This window comes from Phlebotomus argentipes, unplaced genomic scaffold (genome assembly GCF_947086385.1).
Source record: "Phlebotomus argentipes unplaced genomic scaffold, Phlebotomus argentipes genome assembly scaffold_4, whole genome shotgun sequence".
Classification (NCBI taxonomy): Eukaryota; Metazoa; Arthropoda; class Insecta; order Diptera; family Psychodidae; genus Phlebotomus; species Phlebotomus argentipes.
Window position 1 is genome coordinate 4,787,542 of NW_026776174.1, and position 17,882 is coordinate 4,805,423.

A 17,882-nucleotide genomic window follows, 5' to 3' on the forward strand; every position below is an offset into this window, starting at 1 on the left:
GGTAAATATTGTATAGAAGAACATTTGTATTGTATTTTCTTATATGAAAATGGAATTGTAGCCCAGCTATACTTTTATGCAATTGCCAAAATAGAATTGCGCTCAGACCGAGGTGTCATTCCTCAGGACATTAATCATTTGGATGCCATGTCAAACATTCGTGTGGTCGTAAAACGGTGGCCGCCCTCAACTACCACTTTCACCACACAATTCTCCTCGTCTCTTATGTGGCCTCTATTCCATATTCCCTTGGAACAGTAGTCGATTTTAATAGGATATGGGCGAGTCGTCGAGAGAGATTGGGAGCCATAAAAATTTGATGAAAAGCCTAAGAGTTCGATCTGGAATGAATTGAATTGTTGGCGTTTCAATATAGAGGAACGCTTTTGGCATTTCCTTGTGTAAGCTATTAGGATAACAACATCGTTGCACGTATTCCGGGTATTTTCCCTCTGATCTCATACTCAAAATGCCTCATAAAGCTTTTGATTTGTTTCCACACGCCAGCAAACAATGCTTAATATTTTAATTAAAACGATGAATGCTAATTTGATGGGACAATTGAATGTCGATTCAATAGGTAATTAATGAACTATTAGTTTCTATGTTTTCGTGTGTTGTGGCTTGTTATCATTATAGTTTTGTGTTGAAGCATTTGAAACTCGCGAACTCGTGCACGCCACAATTTTTAATGCAAACAAGTATAATCCTCATTCACACCAGTTAATGTGTAGTGGCAAGTTCAGGGAGAATTGTTGGAAGGAATTCCAAATGGTATTTTCCATCTGATAACTTTTTTCGTGTCTGCTTTTGTTCAACATTCAAGAATCATGCCACTATTTGCGTTTATGAGAATTTCCTGAACCGTTTTCTTTCTATGTACTCTGTTGAAGTTACTCATATGCGACAAATCCGTAATATGTCTCAAGTGTTTCTTCATTTAGGAAATTACCCATGAAATGACCGAAAAAGTAAGTGCCATAGCTTACGTCCTGCTACACAACTTGAGCTTAAGATGGAAAGCTTTGTCATGTAGGTACGAAGATACAGTATCATGTGCTGCAAATGGAAAACACATTTTCCTTCTATAATACTGTAGACATAAAAAAAAATCAAAAGTGTGATCAAGTAGAATTTAATTTTATCAAAATTCTGAGGGTCTTTCATGGATGAGATTGCAGTGCGCTGTAACAAAGGAGTATTTAATTTGAAACATCTTTATTACATTTCTTGAGCATTTACTTAAAATTCTTTCTTCCTTCCTCTCTCGTCTTGCAGATTTTAACGGGGATGGAAAGCCTGACAACATCACCTTCATGATCAAGCGAATAAAGGTGCACAATACACATGCACTGAAGGATCCAACTTATCGATTCCCGGGAAACTATGGCGTGGAGAAGTTTCTGGAGTTATTTTCAGGTGAGTGAATTTGTGAGATGTTGTGCACAACTTCATGTGTTGAAGAAGGAACTTTCGTATGTGGGAATTAGATGCTTTATGCTGATGTACGCCAAACGCTGATCCCCACCGAAATGCTCCATCACTTGGAGTGTTTCGTGAACCACGTCCGTAATTTGAGGGGTGTCGTCAATATGGTCGCAAATTTGAGCTTTCACGCAGCAATATTGATTGAGTTGTGGCAGAAATGCATTGTAGTGTCGCACAAGAACTTCTCCAACACATGGACCTGCATTGGAAAAGCATTACAACCGCAATTATCAATTAACTTTGCAGATTATGGGGTTTATGAGTTAAATCGCATTTGGCAGTGCAGTGAACTCTGAAATGCGACTCTGGTTAGAATGTTCGGTTCAAAATTAACATTTCACCACCTTTTCCATCTCTCACGCTGGGCTTGTTTTGGCCATCTGACTCATTAGTTGTTATTCAGAATGGTGGAGTCATTTGCGATTCTAATGTCATGAATTTTGAGGGAGAAAGTAATACAATTTGGTCAGTCATTATAAAGCCATGTTTAGAATAAATATTTGACGCTGTCGACCGCAAATTCGCAGAGAATTGTAAATTAAACAAACGCACAGAGTGAATTGGTAGAGAAGATTAACTTCAAAAGCGCCGCAGTAAAATGTGATTGTGTGAAATTGTAATATGATCTGTATGATTGTAACTCTTGCAACTCTGTATATTTTGCCAATCGTCATATCGCATATGGAGCCATAATAGATAAACAATATAATAATGTGAGTGAATTTATTATGTGAAAATTTCCATTCGCAACAGTTGAAAGTCATCTGCGTGTAATGATCTCTCTAAAGCATAAGTGATAATTTGTCCTGCGAAAAGCTGGTCAAAAACATTGTGCCAAAGTTTCACATGCAGACTTCCAGAGATGATTCCAAACAAAAGGATGTGTGAGCGTATAAACTCGGCATATGGGAGATTATTTTCTAATATAATTACGCCAGAATGAAAGGAACTTTTCACAGATGTTGGTTTCGTGCCACCATCTCATTGCCGTGCGGGTGGAATGGGTGGAGAGACACAAAGGAAATAAGATAATGCGCCACCTCATTCGCCATCGGGTCCCATTTTGAGGCGAATAAAGTACGTTAATAAGTTGCAGGGTAGTAAATTTCATCACATCCAACCACCAACTGTGAACCTCTAATCCACTCCAAAGCGTTAAGGCATAATCCGTTTTTCGCTAAACATCTCCCGCGCCATTCCGGCGCAAATAACAAAAGGTTTAATGATTCCCAGAAAGTGGCGCACCAGCGTGAGAGGGAGAGGGAAAAGAATGAAATTAAAACAATTAAGTTGTTTGAACTTTATAAAAGTACCCTTTTTAACTATTCGCTGAATGGCTCTCAGTGTGGCGACAATGACTTCTTGTTTTCTTGTTTTTAATGCCCGTTTAATTGGGACGATTAATGAAGGGATGATGGTGAAAATCTACAAGAATGCAGAGGAAAAGGCGAGGGTTAAAATGTACAAGCTGAGGATTGAAAATTAGTGAAAAGCACTACAAAGTTTGTGAAGGGTTGAAAGCTCATGCCTGAAATGGTTACATAAACATTTCCATGTGTCTACATTATTTCCTATACAATATATAAGCAGACCTAACTCAAAATTGTTGATTGAAGAGTTGGCTTTACTGGAAAGTCTCCTGTTTGCTAATTAGTTTTAATGAATTAGTTCAACAAACATTCCACACTGCCTCACACCCTTCTTGATACATTGATGTACTTATGAAATTAGTTTTGTTTATATGCAGAATAATTTTGCCCGATTTCTACATGATAACTTATCGTATTTCGCGTATTTCAATTAGTTGTATGAATGTACTGTAAATTTTTAATTAATTTCCAATTTCAATTGACATTTGGGCAAAATATTTCCACTTCAATATTTTATTTTCCCTAATTTGCATACGAATACAAATATATGTCCATATTACCTATAAATGATTGAGTTTTTAATATATTGCAATAATATTTAATTATGATGAATAAAATGGAGGGCAAAACGTGGCAATAAACAGGAATTCCACGAGCTTATGAATATCTCTCCTGGGAAAACTGACGAGTAGCCACTCGAGAGAGTTTTGTGCTTTATAAACAGACTTACTTTTGGTCCTGTGATATCTATCAGGGCATTCAAACCGTTTTGGGCCATTCTTCGAAAATTAGAATCACAGTCGCGAAGCCTGAAATAAAATTAAGTGTAAATGTATGTAATCTCAGTCTTTAAGCTATTGAATCTGAAGTACTGTTTATTCTTTTCAAGACATTGCGATTCAAAGATCTCGTGTTGTGTTTTTATCTGGATTTCTTTGGTCTTCTCCGCAGCTTCATGAATTGAAAATTTGTGGAAAATTTTACTCGAGTGTGCTTTTTGAGATGGAGAATGGAGAAGGATGGAATGTCAGTGAATGTCTTGAGGGAAGATTTTCCCATCATATTCATCGGTATACTTTTTGCCATAAGTTTGCCATGTGTCTCTAACCTATCAACTTAATACATCATTTTCGCAGCACGACGTGTAAAATCCGTCTATTAAGTGAAATTTTCTTGTGGAAAATAGAAAAACACAACTGTACTCACCCATCGAAGAAGATTGGCAAATACTGAAGGTAGAAGTTGCAATCCCATCGAGATTCCTGACACTTTCCGACAGATTGAGGCTTTCTCTGCGACAGACGATCGTTGGCCATCAATGGCAATTTCGATAAAATATTGTTCTCGTCTATGAGTTTGCGAAAAGCATACGATGGAGTTGGTGGCACTGAGTGAATTTTCAATCTAAAGAGAGAGATACGGTATAAAAAATTAGTCAATAAACAAGAATTTTTCATTTTCACACAACTGAGAGAAAGCGGGCAAAGGGTGGACCATCGAGGGTGCTTTGATGGAATTATTGGGTGAAATCGAACAGAGCGGATCCCTGCCATTGTGGTTGAGAGAGAGAGAGAGAGCTTATAAGAAGTGTGGAGAAAAAGATAAAGTTGAGCCTTTTATGGGCACCACTCAATCTCTTGTGGGAAGATTGTTTCACTATAGCGCAGCCACTTTTTCTTTGATCCAACCCGTGAAGGCTGCGAAGCTGAAAATTTTCATTAATTTAATTCTTCTAGACACTCATAATGGCAACACTTTCCTAGACCTCTACACGAGGGTTGAAACGATTTTTTTCCATCTCCCACTCTTGTCTTAGAGAAGGAGAGAAAGAGAGCGTGAGCCGTCCAGAGAGGATTTGCCTCGCATAGTCGCGAAACTGTGTGCTGAGGAATAAAAGAGTGCTGCTTCATGGTATCATCAAAATGACGAAGCGTAAAGTTGCTAAAAGTGGGATGCCGTTGAGGAGAAAATGTGTGAAAAAGCTTTGTGCGGAACATTGGGGAATTTTATGTTTTTTACTTGGGTGTTTTTTTCCCTTGCATTATTCCCCTCTTAATATCCCCGGTGGAAATGGAGAAATGGCAAGAAGACCTACTTGGGAGGTGGTAAAACTTTGGTGTCTGGTCGAAGAGCTTCTCGGGTGAAAGGTTGAACAATTCGTTGAGCTTTTCTCACACCCATAATTTCACTTTTTTTCATTCAACGATGAGGATAGGAGTTTCTTTGTTGGGAATCAAACAGCACATGTACACAAAATTTATCATAAATTTTTCAACACGAACAATTTTGACAATTTTCCTCAAATATGAATTCTCAGTGATGCAAATATATGTATGTATAACTTTATCCTGATAGAGGAATTTTCACCACCATTTCGTCACGTTTTTTCCCCCGTATACAATTTTAATACAATTTTCTTTTGTTGGCTATATTTTACGCAGTCGCGAGAAAAACGTACTAGGATTTATAATTCAATTTTCAATGTGTGCAATTCTTGTTTTATATTTGCAGAGGAAGATTACGATGCATTCTGTCTGGCGTACATGTTCACTTATCGGGATTTTGAGATGGGAACACTTGGCTTAGCGTGGACGGGAGATCTGAAAAATGCTGGCGGAGTCTGCGAGAAGAATGGGGTAAGTTTAGTTGCACGTTTTCACTTTAAATTTAATTTTTGATCACTTCTCCTGCCAATAACCATAACTTTTGGGCGTGTGAATTCAATATTGAATCGTTAAAGTATTTTATCAAGAATATAGGAGGCAATAATTAGGTTGAAACTGCGAGATTCAGTGCCAAAAATTCTATTCAAAGATACTATTTCTTGCTGATATCTGCTTATATTGATTTATCCCTGCAGGAATGATTCACCGCAATGTTTACACGAGAAATTTTCGTTCATCTTGATTTGGCAGAAAGCAAACAAATGCTGAATTCATTGATGTATTGTAAATGGCGTGCAATTTATCAGCGAGAGAGAAAAATTAAAATAAAATGCAAATGGTCTCGTGATTTGCACAAACGCTAGCACGAATCGGTGTGCATCTGCGAGGCAGAAAAATTGCCATGGCCAATGTGCGGTTCAATTGATGAAAATTAATGCACCATCGTGGATATTGTATAATTATCACGTAAAGGCATAAACATAATGCCCAAGGAGAGAATAAGATGGCAATTTATCGGCAGCGAGGGTGGAGGAATGAGAGGAATGATCGCCTAAGAAGGGGGGATTTATTTTATTGGAATTCCATGAAATATTAATGCCACAATAATTAATATAACTTCCCCGATGGGCAAATAAGTGAGTGTGTGCGGATTGGTTTTGTTATCTCCCGATGACTAATCACTGTACGCCATCCTCCATCTGGCCACCAATGTGCAATATATTATATTCCAAGTCCAGGGCAGATTATCTTCAATGGCAGAATTGTTCAACCCAAAAGCAAATTAATAGGAAACTTTGAGAAATCTCACTTAAGCTTTCGCCTATGAGAATGTCTTTCTCAGTTATGTCGAAGAACTAATCCTGTCCGAACTTCCCCTCCAATCCCCTTCATATCGTCTGATGTTGTCTATGAGGTATTTTATGTGGTTTAACTAAAATTGTTCATCGTATATATTTTGAAATAAAATTGCTGTCTCAATTGTGAATATGAATTATTCCATTTGAAGGCAATTTGAGAACTCGAGGACATAAAGAATGCAAAATTATTCTCGCCTCATAGGCAAACTCCATAAAAATCCGATTACGAAATTTATGACCGCTACAATATATTTTATTGGACACCTTGCAAGTTCCATCATACTTTATTTATCATACTTATTTACATCAGTTGCTTGTGATTCAAAGGGAAACCCTTCTTAAATTAAATTTGTGTCAATAACTGACTAAGTGAAGGCCACAATTTTTCCATTTATATACTCCTCGCACAAGTGAGAAGGGAAAAATGATAGTGCAATGTAATTACCTGCAAAAATGAATAATTCGACCATTTATTTCGCATCTTTTTATCGTGGATGCAACATACAGTGGCGTAATATCGCACTTTTAGAAGCATATATCATTAACTTTTATCTCCCAGTGAAGACGCATTGTGCTACTGTTCACGAAATAAACAAGACTAATTAATTTTAATCAAGACAAGAAGACCCTGCCTCGGAGCAATTTCACTATATACTGCAGATTCATAACTCTAGTACAGATTTATTATCTCGTTACATTTTTCCTCGCACTTTTGGGTTAGAATTAAATTACATTGCTCTGTGTTTTTGTTTTCACTCAAAGAGCGACATTAAAACGGTGTGATGGTCTTCCGCAGGAGTAACTCTACCATAGCTGTGGCGCTTCCTTAAAGCCACGCCGAGAGTGATTCAATTTAATAGAGTCTGTTGCGTTACCTGGAATGCCACGCTCTTCTGACATGGCAGAAAGCTTTCACCTATTTTCGGTCAGATTTACAGCTTTCATATTCCCAGAACGAGCATGAAAAATGATGCTAGGTCCAGCCAGAAGGTGAATCCATGGTCGAATTCTGGGGGTGGGCGTTAGCAAGCGAACCGTAGAGAGATGCTTGGCAATGTTAATGTCAGCAAATTCGTATTTCTCGGGTTGCAAACATCGTAAAAGTCACAATTAGGCGATAAAAATCAACTTTATCCCAAACGCTTGTACACACTACCTTCATGCTTTCAATTGCTCGCCTGCCAGAGGGCTAGATAGTAGCAATACTGGATATATCGTGGGTGATTTGGCTGAATGCAGAAAGTATGTTGTACTTGTAGTTCGTGCTTGCTGCTAAAACTCTCATTATGTGGTTTTTGTGGTGGAAAAAGTCGTCTCTTCATAAATTCCATTATTATACCATCTCTCGGGCACGAAGGTGGGAAGATATTGCTGGTTATGACGGTCTTAACTCCAATCTTCCACAGTATCTCAGGAAGTTATTGCACTTAATTGAATTTAAATGAGGAAATTACAAATATTCGTGGCTATCAATTAAATCGGTGTACATGGAAATTATTTTTAAGGATACTTTGGAACGTGCCACGTTGGAATTACTGCAATTAGGATCGCTGAACGTCATAAAGGTGCTTCGGAAGGGGGAAAAGGACTTTTCGGGAAATTGGAGCTACGAACAGGAGTTCCGAAAGCCTTCTGGGAATTATCTTTTTCATATTTCTGGACGCCACATTATGAAATGTATTACATTTTCACATGTTCATGTCAAATCGCACTCAAAAATTGATTGTTAAGTAATAATCTGTTAATTTCCCATTCCAAATATTGCGCTTTAGTACGGAAAGTTATCCTTTAATTAGGAAACTACGCGAAACTATACATATGTCTGTAGATATTGTGGTTGGAGTATTGCTAAACTTTCCGACATGTAGTATCGAAGCACACATACCACTTACAAGTAAAAGGATAATTGCAACTTGTCCAATGTTTAAGAAAACTTTCTATATGTATTTCCCCTATGAGTTCAATTTACTTCACTTGGAGATTCATAATTGCTTTCTTGTGAAATATCTCACATATTGCGTGTATTTTGTTTTATTACAAACAACCCCCTTGAAGGAAACTTGAATGTGATACATATTTCGGCAACAGGTGTGCTGGATTTTTTCCTTCACAAAACACAGTGACATTTACAAAATCGTTTTCTGTATTTCACAACTTGTACACAATTGTGCGAGAAAGAACAGTGAAAATATGCTATACTTCCGATACTTCCCTTATAATTTTAATTTTTCTGCTCTTTGTTAAAAATATTCATTTGTATGCATGTAGATAATTTTGTTAAAGCAAATTTCCGCCTTGTCCGTGAATGTGGCGAATGAGGGAGGACAAAGAAAGGGAAATTTTCATTATTTCTTTGGGAATGTTTTATGTCTGTACATGTAAGAGAGAGGGGCGGAGGATAAAAGTTTGTATTCTTACAAAAGGAATTTGTTTTAACTCAGTCCCCGAGGGGATGTTGAGCATTTGCTTCACATTCGTCTAAAAGAATTGTAAATTGTGTGAAAAGGTGTGTACATACATACATAATGTACATATATAGCTGAAAGACATTTATACGGAGGAAAACAGGGTAGGGCTTTCACCGGGTATGAAAATACGCGTCTATATAGTGTAAGTGTAACACCATGGTGTAACACAGTTGTTATGGAGCCCGAAGGGTGGTAGAAGAAGAGGAACAGGAAAACGAGAGGAAGGTTAGAAAACTTATAAAACTTACCACGTTTCCACAATCGATAACTCAATGCTCCACCACAAATAATAAGCACGGTGGAACTCAGAATATTTCTTATCTTCCAAGTACAATTTCGGCCCAGGAATCTTCCCAAACTCATTCAATATCCCTTGTTTAACTTTGCTGTGCTCGAGGTGACCTGAAATTGTCTAGAAAATAGTTCATTCTGTGAGAATGCCATTTGGAGTGAATGGATGAGTTGAATGTAAGAAGTTTTTCGAATTCTCCCTCCTAAATTAAACGATTCTCTTCGGTGAGAACTATATATCAGTCATAGAATATAAATCGATTTTTATCAGATCTTCAATTAAGGTCTCATTCGGTCTTCTGTATTCAATTAATGTGGTAAAATATGCGAAATGCTTTGAGATTGGTGGTGTATTTAATCCCTTGTCTACTTCTCATGAGATTAAGTTTTCAGAAATAATCCACTTAATTCAACTTAATTAATAATCTTCGCTGAGTCAATAGAATTGACGCAATTAGTTTGGAATTTGATTGTGGGGAATTTTCATAGCAGTCTCGAAGAACCCTTTTAGTGATATTAATCATGGCTGCACACTTCGTCATGGCTCAATTCATACCGGGAGGAAAGGCAATTGCTGCAAATAGAGTTAGGTCATATCTTCTTGCTTCTCCTCAGTTATTACATTCATACCATTATGAATTGCTATCTCATGAAAGCTCCAATCTTGAGATGAGTTATAACTATACTTGAGAATTTCACAGTGGAATGGAATGTCATTTCTCGCATATTTAATATTTGTGAGTTTATTTTGGATAAATATGCATCATCTCAACAAGCGGAATGCTTTTACTTAGATTGCGGAGCCATTGTAGCGTATTTGTGACCTGTATGACTTCGCCTAAGAATCTACTTAATGTCAAAGTTTTACAAGAATACTTCAAAAGACTCTTGAGGGGTTTTATTCGTCCCCAAGGAGTTGAACGTGAAGTAGAATTTTCTAAATATTCAAGAGAGTTCTCCATGCTGTTCCTGGTATTCTAAAGTGCACATCCATTGCCCGTGGAAACAGTTTTGTTTTTCATTTTATCAATATGAAGCGAGAGCTGCGGAAGGGGGCGAGTAGTTGGAATACGTAGTATGAGGGAGGCTGGGGATTTATATATCAATAGCAGTGGGTGATATTCCCACAAATAGAGTGGAATATTGTCGTTTCTGGGGAGTTCGGGCCTCTCGAGGGTCGGGGAGCTACAGCGGAGTTTGTCCCTCGCATTTGGAACGTTGGATTGTATTGTGAAACTGAAATGTACATAGTATATGTATGATTGCTAGTTGGTTTGTTTTTGAAGTGTCTCAGTTATGTCTCTACATTCCACGTTCATATCAAATGTGTTGTCCTGTTCGTGCTCGTGCGAATGTTCTGGGCTGGATCGCAGAGTGGTAAGGCACATATAGAGTCCCCTTGAATGGTGAGCAGTTCGTTTAAATAATATTGATTATTGTCAGCCTGTGATGGTTCAGCCCCTTGCCAGGGGTGTTTCCCTAAATTTCCCAACATTCAGAAATAACTGCTGGCGCTGATGTTGCCATTCTCTACTTAATATTGAGTGAGGATAGAATGTGTATGTAATAAAATGGCAAAGGTTTCCTGTGGAATCTTTTTTAAGAAGAGACTTCTTCGTTTTTCGCCTCACATCTTCCCAAACTTCACTCTCCCCTGCAATCTCTAAACATGGAAATGAATTTGATCCCTGTTCCATGTATACTGTTCATTCTAGTTAATGGGAAGACACGAGTCCATTTATTTCCTCCGCCCCATCTCCACCCTCTTCTCATTTCACGTTTGGGTATTATTGCTTAATCTCACACCTGCTGTGCAGAATGATCAATACTATAACTGGTTGAGATTAATAGGAATTGATTTATTGAAGTGAAAGTCTAAAAGTTGCATTGGATTTGCAAGAACAACTTGTATTTGCGTACGGCTATGCTATGATTTAGATTCAAGACAAGACGGACATTGCAGAGTGTGAGGTCTTTTATCTTCTCAGCCATCCTTGAAATTCGTCGCAAAAATTTTCACGGAGGGTGGATTTAAATTATAAAGTCGAAATAGCATAAAATCACTTTACATTTAAGTAGGTGAAGAGACGCAGAAGTTTTTCCGACAGTGTGATATTGAGCAGAGCAAAGCTTTTACAAAAATATCTTCATTAAATAGATGAGAAGTGCCAACATTCTCTCTAATTTGCTCTATAGAACTCCTCGAATAACAATAATAATACTTATAGTGGTTTTAAATTATGCAAACAAATGAATAATTTATAAACCATGGAGGAGAAATTAAATTAACTCTGAGACACGTTCCACATATTATCAATGTTTTATAATATGGATTTTTGGCACCACCATATGTAATTCCCTTGAAAGGTCAAATTTGATGTTTGTATTGTGCGCAGTCAGAGGATCATTAATGTTGCAGTGTTAATTAAATTTGTGTGACAGGTAATGAAACAGCAAAAATTACCATCAATTTAATTATACGCATGATATTTTTGCTGATTTCCCCAAATGTTCTTTCTATTGTTACAGTGAAAATTATGTGATATTGAATAAATGTAGGTCTATTTGTTTAAATATTCAAGAATTCAATTATCTCTTATTCGTCCATATTTATACAATTTATTACAATTTTGCTCATCTCATCATATCCTTTCTTGATTGCAATTTCCCTAAAAGTGTCACGTTTCAAATACCACCACCTATTCCATAGATGAGAGGGAGAAAAGATGTGAGGATCAGTAATGAGGTATTTTGTATGTCGTGTTGGAAATTATTTTACAGATAAGGAAAGAGAGAGAGAGAGAGAGAGAGATATTCGAAAAAATATGCGTGGATATGTATTTTGGAAAATTTTTATTACAGAGAAGTGTTCGGGTGAAATCAAATGGGAGAAAGGATTTTCATATACATAATGTGTATAATTTTGGCACAAACGGAAAGTAAATTGAAACATTTTCATACTCTCAATTGTACTGAATAATACATTTTGCAGATGAGATTTTGTGTTGGCATTATATGTGATGGCCACAGAGGGTATGTTTGGTAAATAGGGAAGAAAGAGCAGAAGTTGTGCAGAAAGCCCTGGTGAAAAAAGCTCATAATTCCAGTCTATGTAAACGATGAAGAATAACCTTTCATATGAGGAAAAATCCCGGAGAGACAAATTATGTCACTGTAAGTCTTGTTTACTTTTGCTACACAACAGAAGAAGCGGAAGTCATCTTGCGTCCATCCTTGATCAAACAAAGGGATGTATAGTTTTTCTCCATGCGAGGTGTGTGTTTGTGTCTTTTTCACAGAGATTTCTCTCCTCTCTGCTGTGTGACATGGGGAACAGCACACGGATGGATGGCTAGTGTTTGAGGGAAAGTCAACAAGATAGAAGTAGTCGGATTAGGATGTAAAGGGAAAAAATAATTTGCTGTATTTTCACTTCATACACCAATCCCCATATAATTAATGGCTATTCTTCCGGACACCCCAGCAAGTGGTACACAATAATGGAGGGAGGAAAAAATGTCCTGATAAGCAGATTTAGCTTATGGCTGTGATGATTTTTGTACTTCAATATGGGTGGTCTTAAATCAGAAGAGAAAAGTTTTTCCGTAAATATTTTGGTTTCACAACACATATTACTTATTCTGATTTACAAAATGCATTCAAAATGCAAAAGAAAATGCATTTCATCTTCAATGTGAGTCAATATCTGCGAATTCTGGTTAAATAATCACAACCGGCGTAAAGCATCATGACATAAATACTCTTGTTTTGTGGAAAAAAGGCTGCAAAGGGATACACAACACATTTTAAATTACTTCATTATTATTTGTGGTGTGGCATGTGTCGTTTAAAAATTAAAGCAACAATTTCCCGTTTTGTAATTACAATTAGCAAGTACAGAAAGTGCAAAGCAAAATGGGAATTGTTAATATCAGTTATATTGTTGATAATCAAATTCTACCGTATATGTGCTCAAGTTTCATCATTTTGGAGTCATTTCATGTTACTTTTCATTTCATAATGTGATATGTTATGTATGACTCTCTGTCTTCCTCACTCTATCTTCTGGCAGATTCTCACACAATGTGTGGGCGGAAGTAGAAAAAGGAGACGATGAGAGATTCCACTGTAACAACCGACCGACCAAATAACTACATGCCATTCCAGCATTTCTGTTGATTTTCCTTGTGTGGGTGTGGGTGTGTGTGTCCTTTGTGGCGAGAATTTACTTGACAACATATTTACACCCAACATTGTTTCCCATTTACCCAAAACTCTGAATAGATGTCACACAGTCAAGGAGGGATGATTCTCTAATTAAAGTCCATATGATGATGAAGATTGCTGACTTCAGCACTTTGCCCCACCCATTCGACATCTGCCAGCTGAAATTTTCCGAAGAATATGGAAATAAATTCGCGATTTAAAATTTCACGAGTGAAATAGCAGCATGAGGAACTTTATGGGAGTAGATCGCTTACAGTCTGCAAAGCTCTCGCCAACTTTCGGGAGTCATAAAGTGGTCTATCTTGGGAGAAGCTCTATGTTCCCGTACTTTGGAATGCTGAAACTGAATCTTACATGGTGGAAGCATTTAATGTTCCACCTATCTATAATATCACCTCCTACAGTTTGGTGCGCCGTGCAGTGGAAAATTATTTGTGGGGTGGAAGACAAAAGCTCCTCACATGTGTGGCACGCTTGGGAGGGCTGAACTACTCCATACTCACTCTATGCATCATAAGCATAAGAGGCAAGGCTGTCCATTATGCTGTAAAGTTGAGGAATGCCAAAGTTTAGTAAATTGCACGTGCTTAAAATAACTAACTGCACATTACAATCCCCGTTGACTGTCGTTATATGGCCGTAAGAACAACACTTCCAAACATAATATTACGCCAACGTGTATGCGGGTGCAATTGCATTTAATTTTGTTTTCCTTCATTGTGCTTTCATATTGTTTCAAAGTTGACAATTAATATTGACTGCCAGAGGATTTGTCTCTTTGTGACGGAAATCTGCGGGAATCTTTCTATGGGAATTATGTATACATGTGTTATAGAAATTGTGCTTTCGAGCTTCAACAATAATTCCGCAGCTGGAATTGGATCTCGTAAGCTTTTGCCAGAACAAAGGTAATGTGAATTCACAAGCCCCGGGAGTATCACATTGAATAAATAAATGTGGTGTGAAATTCAAATCAAAATTTGTTTATTAAAAATTAAATGCATAAATTTTAATATAGCAATTTTGTCTAGAATGTGAAGTTCTGTTGTTATTGAAAATGAGATGTAATGGAAAGTTTCAACCCCTTTTTTGTGAAAGAGAGTGGAGTCAACATAGTGCTAATACATGTTGTTTTCTAATTGGTACACTTTTTCTCTGTCTTGCAGCATTATCGTGGTTCACTGAAGTCACTGAACACAGGCATTGTGACACTGCTGAATTATGGAAAGCACGTTCCACCCGCTGTATCCCACGTCACATTGGCCCATGAGATTGGCCACAATTTTGGCTCTCCGGTAGGTGAATTTATGCACATGACATTAATGCGAAAAGAGTGCCCATTTGTTGGTATTACCCCGAGCTAGTGAGGTGGCGTAAAAAAACATATACGGGCGATGCGTGGAGAAGTGGACTTTGGTGCAATGGAATATTAATTTAGTGATATTGTTCAATTATTGAGGCATTCCTCAGGCGAGATGGTTTCCCATAAAACTACATTATTGCTGTGCTTTATGCACGGTATTTGTTTGAATTGGTGAGGAGTTTAATTACACGCTTCGTCTCCAATTGCTCTACTAATTGGTGAATAATTCGTGTGTTGAGGCACATAAGCATCCCTCACTATACAATATGATGCCTTTCTCTACGTCTTTATCACTGTTTGTATCTGATATGGAAGACTACAAATTAATTAGGCGCCCCTCCCCCCCCCCCCCTCTGATAGGCCCACGCCCTAGTAAATATTTAAAGAGGATGCATCGATATATTCTAGTCAGTCTGTGGGTGAAATTGATTAATTAGATGATTATGCTAATGGTGTAGTTAATGCATAATATTGATGATCCGAATTACACTCAATTGAATTTCAGTGTGAAAGTGTGTAAAATTAAGATGCCAATAAGGGATGTTTGGAGAAAGGTCTTTGTTTTTCACTCTAAATCCTTCAAATTTTGTTTAAAGATTCATCATTCCAAAAATTTATTACCGCTGTAATTCTGATGGAAAATATACGCTATAGTTTCGTTTAGGAGGATATGAAAGCAGTGAAATTTATATTCAATAAATCCCTCTTTAATGCTAGGAGACATTCCCATGCTAAATTGCTGTGGGATGCAAAATGTAGCCCATATGAAATTTATTAAGAGTCTTTAATAAATATTTCAGCATGATCCAGAACAATGTACGCCGGGTGGAGAAGATGGAAATTATATTATGTTCGCGAGGGCCACATCCGGCGATAAGCGGAATAACAATAAATTCTCCCCGTGCTCGCTGAAGGCTATAGAGCCAGTGTTGAACGCCAAAGCGCGCAGCGCCAAGGGATGCTTTACCGGTGAGTTGACCTGATGTCTTTGCGACGATAATTACTTATGGCATGCATTTTTCAATTCGCAGAACCACAAGCGTCCATATGTGGCAATGGCGTGGTGGAGGATGGCGAGGAGTGTGACTGCGGCTGGGAGGAGGATTGCAAAGACAAGTGCTGCTATCCCATGTCTCGCCATCCTAGTATTGACGAGAAGCCGTGCACGCTGACGCCACGGGCGCTGTGCAGCCCATCTCAGGGCCCGTGCTGCACCGTGGGTTGCACTCTCAAGTTAGGTGACAAGTGCCGCGATGACAACGGCTGTCGTGATCCCAGCTTCTGTGATGGGCGGATGCCACAGTGTCCGCCGTCGGTCAACAAGCCGAACAAGACAATCTGCAACAAGGAGTTCGTGTGCTACATGGGCGAGTGCACGGGATCCATTTGCCTGGCCTACGGTCTGGAGTCGTGCCAGTGCATCCCGGGGCCCTCGGATCCCACCACGAAGTCCTGCGAGCTGTGCTGCAAAGTTCCGGGCGAGAACAACATCTGCAAGAGCTCCTTCCTTTGGAATGAACCACCATACGACGTGCCCGACATGTTTGCCAAACCAGGCACTCCATGCAATGACTACAATGGATACTGTGACGTGTTCCAGAAGTGCCGTGAAGTGGATCCCTCCGGACCGCTGGCCACGCTGCGGAAACTCCTGCTGTCGGACGAGAGCATAGCCTCGTTCAAGAAGTGGGTTCAATCTAATTGGTACACAGTGGTGCTCATCATTATTGCCATTCTGGTGCTCCTGGTGAGTTCAGCCTTTCCTTAATTGCCCTTTTCCCCGATCGGCCGAATTAAGACATTCTCTAATTGGTTCTTAAGCAACCTGCCTCACAAATATTAGGATTTCTCATTATATCGCACAAACGAAGGCATTATTATTAAACTTCAATGAACCGCTGGAGTGTCTCAACGGGGGGAGCTCAGGTACAAAATGAGAATGACATGAATTACATGGGAATTACCGTAGAATTCTTCGTAACTCATGACAGCTTATTAAGAAAGATCAAAACATACTTTCACAGGCAGTCTCATTAATACCTCAGATTTTCACTCTTGCGTTAATTTTCCATTACAATGAATAAATTAATGATATACACTGTGACAAAGACGTGCGCACAGACTCTTAATTCACTGACACACTTACTGGCAGTCGGGTTGTTTTATGTTGAGTGATTAAAAGTAAACATGATTGCCTATACAGTTTAGGTATTGTTCTCTCAACGCTTTGTCTCAGACAACTCTCAGATTAATTTGGGTTGCATCTGTAAGTTCACTTTATGGGGAAATATCAAAATCACTTGATGAAAGTTCTGTACATAATTATTTGACATGTATTCAGAGTAATTCAAACGACTTGCAGAACCTTCCTTCGTTGACAAAACAGTTGACAAAGTTATAAATGAGAAAAACTCTCTGGGTTTGATAACCACCCAAGGCAGGATTTGATTAACTTTTCCGAACAGACGCTTTTCTTCAACATTTCATTTCCATTTCTTATTTTACGTTTTAATAATTTCGCTTCTATTGGCGACGGGCCAAAAAATGCAGAAGAGGTATGATAAGTGGACGAAGGAAACGGCATCAGCCGGTGACTTTAGTTGTAAGTGTGTTGTCTGCGAGAACCCCCTCCTTAAGCCGCTTGGTAATTGGTGCTAGACTCGCAATCGCACTGGCGCATCATTTTCCTCCAATTTCATCCTCAAATTTTACCCCTGGGAAAGAGAGTGGCATTGCATTCGAGTGGCACTGCAATATTTGTATCTCATTTGCGCGGAATCGTCTCTTAAACTCGTAGCTTTATGCTGCTGTGAGGTGGCGTAATGTAATCATCCTACCCAAATTAATAGTACATACATACATACATACAGAATTTGGCGCTAGTGCTCAACGGAGGGCTTTTTGTGGGTCGATGACGGTGCAAAATACATACATAATACATCTTGAACACTTGAGCTTTTATATCAGTCTTATATTTCAACCGTGGGCTCGGGAGTGACTTGAAACTTAAATCGCATCATGGAGAAATTGAGTATTTTGGCTCATCCCGTTTGGCATTTTTCTCGGGAGGGAGGGAGAATGGGTTTAATGCCACGAGAGTGGGTGGGAGATGAAATGAAAATTTTACACTCTCCATCTGCACATGTGAATTG

General features: G+C 38.4%; 1 protein-coding gene across 1 annotated transcript in view; it reads left to right on the forward strand.

Annotated features, from left to right (window-relative positions):
* The window catches only part of LOC132257444 (uncharacterized), a 60,493-nt gene that overhangs the window by 37,322 nt on the left and 5,289 nt on the right, over positions 1-17,882 (forward strand). The window contains exons 6-10 of the mRNA XM_059754336.1: positions 1,279-1,419; positions 5,370-5,494; positions 14,534-14,662; positions 15,531-15,699; positions 15,762-16,477. Of these exons, the coding sequence (XP_059610319.1) occupies positions 1,279-1,419; positions 5,370-5,494; positions 14,534-14,662; positions 15,531-15,699; positions 15,762-16,477 (1,280 nt within the window). The remainder of the gene's footprint in view (positions 1-1,278; positions 1,420-5,369; positions 5,495-14,533; positions 14,663-15,530; positions 15,700-15,761; positions 16,478-17,882) is intronic.